Source organism: Triticum urartu, chromosome 2A (assembly GCF_056163025.1).
Source record: "Triticum urartu cultivar PI428250 chromosome 2A, HENAU_Tu73, whole genome shotgun sequence".
NCBI lineage: Eukaryota > Viridiplantae > Streptophyta > Magnoliopsida > Poales > Poaceae > Triticum > Triticum urartu.
This window is the reverse complement of record NC_141874.1, coordinates 765,230,562-765,239,686: the sequence shown is the minus strand read 5'-3', so window position 1 is coordinate 765,239,686 and position 9,125 is coordinate 765,230,562. Positions and strand designations below refer to the sequence as shown.

General features: G+C 49.2%; 1 protein-coding gene across 1 annotated transcript; it reads left to right on the top strand.

Moving 5' to 3' along the window:
* The first annotated feature begins 1,470 nt into the window (after nt 1–1,470).
* On the top strand, nt 1,471–8,857 carry LOC147988058 (uncharacterized). The gene is made up of 4 exons (XM_087540505.1): nt 1,471–1,486; nt 2,099–2,119; nt 7,312–8,529; nt 8,820–8,857. The coding sequence occupies exons 3-4, from the start codon at nt 7,764–7,766 to the stop codon at nt 8,855–8,857; spliced, it is 804 nt and encodes a 267-aa protein (XP_087396631.1). The 5' UTR covers nt 1,471–1,486; nt 2,099–2,119; nt 7,312–7,763.
* The last annotated feature ends 268 nt before the right edge of the window (nt 8,858–9,125 follow it).

Below are 9,125 nucleotides of genomic sequence, written 5' to 3'. Positions count from 1 at the left end.
AAAAATATGCATGACATTTTTAATATGTTCAATGTGTCTTTAGAAATATTTGTTGTGTATATAAAAATGTTCATTGTGCATTTTCGAAATGTGTTCAAAATATATTTAGATAAGTATTTAACTACTCATAAAAATCAGGTTGTACCTTAAACATATTGATTTATATACGGAAAATATTCAACATGTTCTAAAAGAGTTGAAATATACTTCAAAAAAATAAAAATGAACATAAAATTATGGAAAAAGAAAGCAGAAAAAATGGAAATCTGACACGGGAAAAAAATGAAGTTTTTTTAGCAAAATCACATAGAACCTCCCCAAAACCGGGCGGAAGGTTCCAAGAACGCGTCCTCGGAAGCTTCACAAAAACCACTCGATACCAATTATTGGGCTGGTCCACTTTCAATGATCTCTGTAGGCGAGGGCGAGTTTCATCTTGCAGTAAGCGATGTATAATATAGGCGAAAGGAAAAAAATCCCAATCAAAACAAAATATGGCATTACAAAATTTCCTGCATTTCAAAAATAGGTTGCATGGCATTAAAATAATCTTAAATAACAAATAGAATTCATTAATATTTTCATGGGCATCTTTTAGTGTGATGTCTTTCTTCCTCTTTGGTTTCACTGAGATTCCCATGGGCACCTCCTAACTTTAGGGAATCTCCAATGTAGACCTCTAAAACGAGCACAACATCTATCCACGGACAGTGATACGGAAGCGGGCAATCCAACCGTGTCCCTCAAACGCCCAAACATATTTTAAATGGAATTGGAAACGAACCGGGTGATTTTCATTTAAATTGGACCACATCCATGACTTTTTGCATGTTTCATTAAACAAAAGTGAACATTAATGGTGTCCTAACTTAGGGGCCTCTGGTCACAATGACTCCCAGCCTGGCGGGCCGGGCTGAGGAGCCCTTTGTCGGTTTCGTCCTATGCCACTTTGAGGGGCCCATGGCAAATGACAAGAAGATTTCAAAAGGCTTGGCGTGCAAGACAAGAAGCTGGGATCGTGGACGATTCTGCCTCCTCCTATATAGCCGACTAGGATCCATGTACCCTAGGGCCCCGGGTGTGCTATATAAGCCGGGGTCGGGCTCATAGATAGACACAATGAACTGCTACAAGAAGACTGAGAATGCTGATAATATAAAGTTCATCAAAAGCAAATTTACACATCTCTACCGCAATTAAAAAGAATTATTAAAGTAATATCTCAGGATTATCCATGTATACATTTGTTGAAAATTATGCTGATGGATTCGGTCTATTTTACATGTCATGTGTGGGTGCTACAGATAGAAGAATAAAGTGTTGGGTAGATATTTACATGATACCTCAACGTGTTTGCAAACTGATAGAGGCGAAGACAAAATAAACCATGGTCATAAAAGTAAGTGTGGAATAATGCACACTGTACCGCCGTGTATGATATTGGTATGTAGTAGAACGATAAAAAAAAAGTCGTATCTGCTGCTTTGTTCTCTTCTTTCCAACTGAATTCTTTAATTTTTGTCGAGGAGACTTCTGAATGTTCAGAGTATATATTCAGTCCAACCTTTTAATTCTCCGATCACACTAACAAAAATTCATCGATCAGTCACTCCGTGTCCCCGCTGTTGCACCACCGCTGCACCATTTCGCGTCCCCGCCGTTGTACAGACTAGTCCGTCGACCAGGAAAAGCCGCCGCCAACAGGCGCCTACTAGATCGGGTGCTGGAGAGCCAACTCCGCCTCAAGCGGCGACCCGGCCGCTGCCACACAGCATTGCCATCACCTAAAGAGTCCATGCCGCCGTCACAACATCCAAGCTCCATTGTGTACGTTACGCCATTTCGGGTCACCATGCTGCGTGATAGGAGCGCTATCCGCTTGGGAGAGGCAAGGACGTGAGAAGGTAGTCCTGCCACCGCTGTCGTGTAGCGGGAACGTAGGTGGAGGGGAGGAGGCGCAGGCGGCTGCTGCTGCTAGGGCGTTTGCTCGAACCGCCCTAGCATGCAAACTCCATTGTGTACGCCACACCGTTCGGGGCCACCACGCCACATGAATGGAGTGCTCCCGCACCAGGGAGACAACCACACAAGAAGGTAGCCCCGCCATCGTCGTTCTCTGGTGGCAGTGGGGGAGACAGGCATGAAAAGGAAGCGGCAGCGGCTAGGGTTTGCCTGAGCCGTCCCGGCATCGAAGCTCCGTTGCATATGCCATGATCTCTCCCACAAGAGACAACCAAGTGAGAAGGTAGCTCCTTGGCTCCCGTCCTTCGGCCACAGCGGGAGGGACACAGAAAGGAGGCGACGATATCTAAGGTTTACCAGAGCCACACCCTCTCCCACCCCCAAAGCGACGCATGCACTATGTTTGGAACCTGGGCGTGACGATGGATCACTTCGTTGCCTATAGCAAATTTGGGAACTGTAGCAGCACTGTAGCCATACTGTAGCGGCTGGGCCCTGGGCTTGGCCCAATCCTGGGTCCGCCCCTGTTTGGAACCACCTAAATCAAGTGTTCCTGGTCACAAAAAAATAACCCCGAGGTTAATGCAAACTAGTTCAGAGGTCCTCTCCCTCTGGGTTTATAATTCGGGTGTATATTCCAAGGTCGTTAATTTTACCAACGAACATCAAGTTATACGTCATGAAAAATACATCATTAGAAACTTCATTCGAATACAATTTCACGGGTATAAATTTTGGTAAATTATAACTTGATGTTCGTTGTTTAAAGTGACGACACATATATATATGAGGAGGCAATGTAAAGGGGAAAAGAGGTCGTGACCTTTTTTTCCGATGAAAAGGGGTTGTAATCTCGGGGACCAAAAAAAGATGCTTATTTGAAAGCCTGCAAGAATATAAAACTTTGCGCCATGAGAGGTCATGAGAGGAATCTTCTAGTGGAGAGGCAAAAGTTGCACCGCGCGCCTCGGTGGACGTGGTGCGTGATGCACCTTATATATAGGTAGCCGAACCGCCGTAGGACGCACATAGGTGTTGATCTCGTACGTGTGCTCAGGTCAAGCGTGATGCACTCACAAACGGCCGGTGGATCATCAGTCAGACATGGCTAGCTATTGTTTTCACAGCCAAAAAAGGAAGAAGCACAACACGTAACTAATTTAAGCTACTAGCCTACTACATAGGGAGAAGAAAAAGTAAGAGAAAAAGTGCATCCATGGCTAGCTGATGAGCCCCTCCACTTGCTAGAGCTAGCTAGCCTAGCCCACATGACGGCCACGCCAGGGGGCACTGCTACAGTTGCATCCATGGTGGATGAATTGATCAATCTCTTCAGTAGCCACCAAACGATCGACACGGCACACACAGCACCGGGCGGATTGTCATTTCACAACTAGTCAGTGTCAATCTCTGTTGCTAGCCGGAGTTACTACATGCATGCATGTCTCGAGTGATCATCAATAATCAAGCGCATGCATGTGAGCAGCAGCAGTAATACAATCGCCATCCTTGCCAACAAAAATACAAAGACAAATGCAGTGTCCTTGTCCCGGACATCAAGTCGAGTTGACACATCCTGCCAAGGCCCAACGTACGCACTGGCACCGGCACCGGAAAAATGCATGGATGGCGCCATGGTATTGGCTAATCCTAGCTACTGCTTTCTTGCCTACAATGCATGTGAATCATTGATGCACTAGTAAAAAAAGATCTAATTAAAGTTTATTAGTCCCGGTTTGTAATTAAATCGGCACTAATGGTCACACATTAGTGCCGGTTCGGACGGCTAGGCGGGTGACGCTCATTAGTACCGGTTCATGGCGAACCTTTAGTACCGATTTGTGTCACGAACCGGTATTAAAGTGGTGGTGGCCTTTAGTACGGGTTGGTGGCTTCAACCGGTACTAAAGACCTCCCCCCCCCCCTAGTACGGGTTCATACCACCAAGCGGTACTAAAGGGGTGCGCTGTCACCCGCAATGAACAGTGTTTAGTCCTACCTCGCTAGTTGAGAGGAGCTCGCACCGGTTTATAAACCTCGCCGCGGCTACCGTGTCGAGCTCCTCTCTAAGCAAGCCTTTGTGGGTCTATTGCAAGTCTTCTGCCCTGTGAGGCCTACTAGGCCGCACAGGCCTGCATCCTGGCCCAACTAGAGATTGAGTTTCTGGTTATATGCAGGCCGTGCCGGCCCAGTAGGTGGGCTGTTTTTTCCTTTAATGCCGGTTGCAGAACCGACACTAAAAGGTTTTACGAATCGATGGTAAAGCCTGGTTCTATACTAGTGATGGTTCAATCCGACTACCGTCTACCTATCAGGGCCTTTGCAGCATTGCAGGGAGTTCAGATCGACTCATCCTATATGGCATCAAGTTATGGCAACGTTGTCGGTCGCTCGGCGTTACCACGTACTACACGTTATGTCGTTATGGTACTGCTTGTAAGTAAAACGACATCTGAACGGAAAAATTGACAAATTTAACCTCAAAACGAAAGTATTTCATAAATTAAACTGTTTTTGAAAATATTTCACACTTCTAACCCTTTTGTGCGGCTCCTTACAGGTAGGCGCTGCACTCTACTATGCAGCTCCTTAGAGATAGGCGCTGCACGGTGTAGTGCAGTGCCTAGCTGTCAAGCGCTGCAAGGTGTGGCGTCTGAGTGTTAGGCGCTGCATAGTAGAGTGCATCGCCTTGCTGTCAGGCGCTACACATTAAAGATCAACTGGGTGAAATACTTTCAAAAATAGTTCACTTTGTAAAATAGTTTCGCCTCGAGGTCAAACTTGTGCCTTTTGCCCATGTGAACCAACGATATAACTCGACACGAGGTGCCTCGCATCTGTCACAGGGGCTCCAACTCACCACTTACTACCTGGAGTGCAGTATATATATTCATTTTGCTCAAACATATTAATTCCTATGAGAATTTATTTCTTCTACCCATACTACTTCATTTATGCAGAAAAATCGATGACCGCTTCCCGCTGTCACCTTGCGAGCCGACCTCGCCAAGACGGACATTATCGCACTGTCCCGTCTACGCGGGAAAGTATCCGGTGCTTTCAACTTTGGGTACTCCCGGTACTCCAATGTAAAAATATATATTTTTAATGTTTCAAAAAATTCTAGAAAAAATTGAGAATGTTCACAAGGAACGTCGCTACATGCCCCTTAAAAATTTCAGGTTCAAAATCAAAATGTAGATTGAGAAATAAAAAAGAGAAATCCAGATCTGAATAGTGTCAATGTTGCTTTTGTCTCTTCTTTACACTATTCATGCTAGATTTCACATTTTTGTTTCTCAACGTGTGTTTCGAGTTTGGATCTGGCTTGTAGCCACATTCATTGTGAACATTCATAATTTTTTCCGGAATTTTTTGAAACATTAAAAATATAATTTTTGACATTGGAGTACCTGGAGTACCCCAAGGCTGGGAGCCCCTGATAGTTTCCCCTGTCTACGCCAACCCAGACGTCCGCCTCTGCCACGCCGCGCCCAGTTCGAGGGCTTTGCCTCACCAAGACCAGTTTGCGAACTCATAATTTTCGCTTGCTCGAACAACGCTAATAATGCCCAAGCATATAAAGCTAAGTCATCTCGATGCTTAAGCATCAGATTTTACTCTACAATGTGTTTCTTATTTTCCAAGTCATCTGAGCACCGCTTGATTTCTACTCACACCCACATCTAGCGGGTGAGCTGCGCTCCGCGCTTTTATAAAACAAAACAATAAAGAAAATTTCCACTTTCCCATTTGTGATTTGCTATTTCATATGCTATAAATTTCAATGAACACCTCGGGATAGACGATGAGGCGCAACAAACGCATCTCTTTGCTTGTCGGACTCAGGGGCTGCATCGCGCGAAGCGGACTTCCCTGCAGCTCAGCAAAAAGGCTACATGGTATATGTTCCTTCATTTGATCTGGACATGGGGGCTACTTCATCATTACCGACCTCCCAAAAGAACATGAGCCTGGGGCGGCATCGACGTAAGAACAAAAACAGGAAGCCGGAGGATGAGTAATTTCTAGTCGTGTCGTGCCCCGTCAAAGGAAGCCGGAGGCTGAATAATTTCTAGTCGCGTTGTGCATAAGAAAACTCAGCAAACATAATGGAAACAAACCTAAATTACTACCCTTGCTATCAAAGCTCGGGGGCTGCATCTAAATCGACCTCACTATCGCATTGACCAGGCACAGCATCAAAAATCTAGCCAGCATTCTAGGTTTCCCTTTATGCTTATTATTAGCACCGGGGTGAAATAGTTCATAAGATATACTTTACAGAAGTTTTTTTTATTAACTATGCATGTAAATGTCCACTTGGTGTCCAGTGTTTGACCAAATGAAATTGCAAATTCTCCTTGTTTTCTTGAACTTACAGGTACTCCAAGTTTGTCTCGGCAGTTCCAAGGCTCCAGCCTTGCCTCTTCCGGGTTCGAAGGCTTCACTTTACCCTTTAAGGCCCTTTGCCGCATTTAGGGTCGTGGGCTCCACTTCACCTTGGGGGCTCGAAGGCTCTGGCCTCGCCTCTTTCGGACTCGGGGGCTTCATTTCGCCCCATCAGGCACCTCAGGGCATCCAAGTTTGGGAGTTCCACTTCGCCTTAGCGGCTCCAAGGCTTCGGCCTCACCGGTTCCAGTCTTCGGGGCTTCTCTAGTCTCTGCCCAGGAGAAACACGCATGGACAGGAGGTAGAAGAGACACTCACGAACTTGACACCACGCACACTTATGCCTTTTTCTGTATTTCTTCATAGTCTGAATGAACTGGATTACAAGGGATAAAATAGAGCAGCCAACACACGCACTAGCTAACGGCTTGACCCACTAATCTCTCCATTAACTGCTCACACGTACAGACTTTGAGTCGCTCCCAAGTTTCTGCATGTTAGTCAGTAGCTATGGGCCTGCTTACTTGGCCCACGATCGTTGCACGATCTGTCCCATGTTCTGGCGATGGTTGTACCAGCCAATCTATATATGTACTCCTTCCTGTAACTCTCGACAATCAAGGAAACCATTCCACAAGTTTACATGGTATCAGACACCCGGTTCTATCCTCTTCCTCCACGATCACCATGACCAATACGGGAGGGCAACCCACCCTTCCCACTACCGTCGGCCTGCCAACTGCTCCCCTCCCCGGCGGCCAGATGACTGCTCCCCTCCAATACGGGAGGGCAACCCACCCTTCCCTCTCCCCGGCGGCCAGATGACTGCTCCCCTCCCTGGCGGCCCGCCAACTCCTCCTCCTCTTCCCGGCGGCCACCCACCTCTTCCCGCACCTCCCCCGCCCCCACCCCTCACCGCTGCCATGACCACCGTCGTCCCTTCTCTGTCGTTCAGAGACACCATCACGGACATCACCCCATTCATCCCTATCGTCCTCGACCTCCACAGCCACAATTACTACCATTGGCGCCACTTGTTTGAGATCCATCTTGGTCGTTGCTCTCTTCTGCACCACATCTCCGGCGACTCGCCCCCGGCTTCTCACGATCCCCGGTGGCTCAAGCAGGACGACCTCGCCATCATTCAGTGGTTGTACACGCGCATCTCCACCGAGCTCTTCAACCTCGTCGTCACCGACGGCGCGTCTGCTCGCGATATTTGGCTCGAGCTCCATCGCCTTTTCCAGGACAACCGCGACGCTCGCGTCTCCGCCCTCAACACCGAGCTTCGCACCATCACGTAGGGCGATCGTCCGGTTGGCGTCTTCTGTCAACGCATCAAGGCCATCGGCGATGAGCTGCGTGAACTTGGCGAGGTGGTTGCCGACCGATCCCTTCTTCATGCTCTGATGGGCGGTCTTGATGACCGCTTCGCACAGCAGGCCACCCTCATCCCGCTGCTCCGCCCACTTCCCACCCTCGCTGAGGCCCGCTCCATGCTCCAAATGGAGGAGCAGAACCAGCAGCGCAAGGCCAACGCACCTTGGCTCTTCCACACCACGGCTCGTCCGTCTGCTCCGGCGCCTCCGGCACCTCCGCCAGCGGCGCCCACGCATCAACCTCCACCTGGCTGGCGTCCAAGTCCGAACTACAAGGGCAAAAACCCCGTTTACCGCCCGCCCAAGCAAGCATCCGCGACTTCCTCGTCCGCCTCTGCACCGGCCTCTGCGTCCCCGGCTCCACCGCCACCCCAGCTGCCCTCCGGCTCCGATCCTTCGACCTGGCGTCCCTCGCATGATCCGTGGACCGGGCTTGTTCAGGCCTGGCCCATGCCCTGGTCCGCGCCGTCGCCCTACGGCGCCCCACCGGCGTACAGCGGCAGTTGGGCGCCCGGTCTGCGCCCGCCCGTCGGTGCTCCTGGCCTGCTCGGTGCGCGCCCTCCTCCACATGCGTATGCCGCGTACGCGCCACTATACCAGGCGGCCGCCGCGCCTACGGCGTACTCTCTGTACCCCTACGGCGCGCCTCCGACGGCTAGCTGGGATGCTGCTGCTTCTTCGTCGACTGCTCCTCCATCGAGCCAGTCCACTGCCTCTACTTCGACTACAGCTGCACCTGCTTGGGACCAGGCTGCCTTCATCGTCGCCATGAACTCCCTGACCACTCAGGACACAGGTAACAAATGGATCTTCGACTCTGGCGCCTCCTCGCATATGTCTGCATCTGATAGTACGCTTTCCTCCCTTCGCCCCTCTCTTTTGTTCCCTTCCATTACTATCGGTGATGGTTCCTCCGTTCCTGTTGCATGCGTCGGTTCTTCCACTCTTTCTTCTTCACGTTCGCCTCTACTTCTTCGAGAAGTTCTTGTCGCCCCTGCCCTCATCAAAAATCTCATTTCTGTTCGATGTTTTACAATTGATAACCAAGTTTCTGTTGAGTTTGATCCCTTTGGGTTGTCTGTGAAGGATCTTCGCACCAAGGTGGAGATAGCTCAGTTCAATAGCTCCGGCGATATGTACACGGTTCGCGATGCTCCTTCATCCTCGCCTCATGCCATGCTCGCCTCCGTCACTCTCTGGCACCGCCGGCTCGGTCACCCCCAACCTGCTACAACGACCACCCTTCTTCAGGAATTTCGGCTCCCTCATGATCGGGCGTCCATGATTCGTCTTTGTGTCATGCATGCCAAATGGGCAAGCACGTTAGGCTACCCTTTGGTGCATCTACTATGCGTAGTTCTTTTCCTTTCGAAATGTTGCATTGTGATCTCT

Bases quoted from the DNA above. Each gene is read 5' to 3' on its own strand.
- LOC147988058 (XM_087540505.1), top strand. From the start codon at position 7,764: ATGGGCGGTCTTGATGACCGCTTCGCACAGCAGGCCACCCTCATCCCG. The intron at 8,530-8,819 runs GTAACAAATGGA...TTGTCTGTGAAG, and splicing joins CCTGACCACTCAGGACACAG to GATCTTCGCACCAAGGTGGA.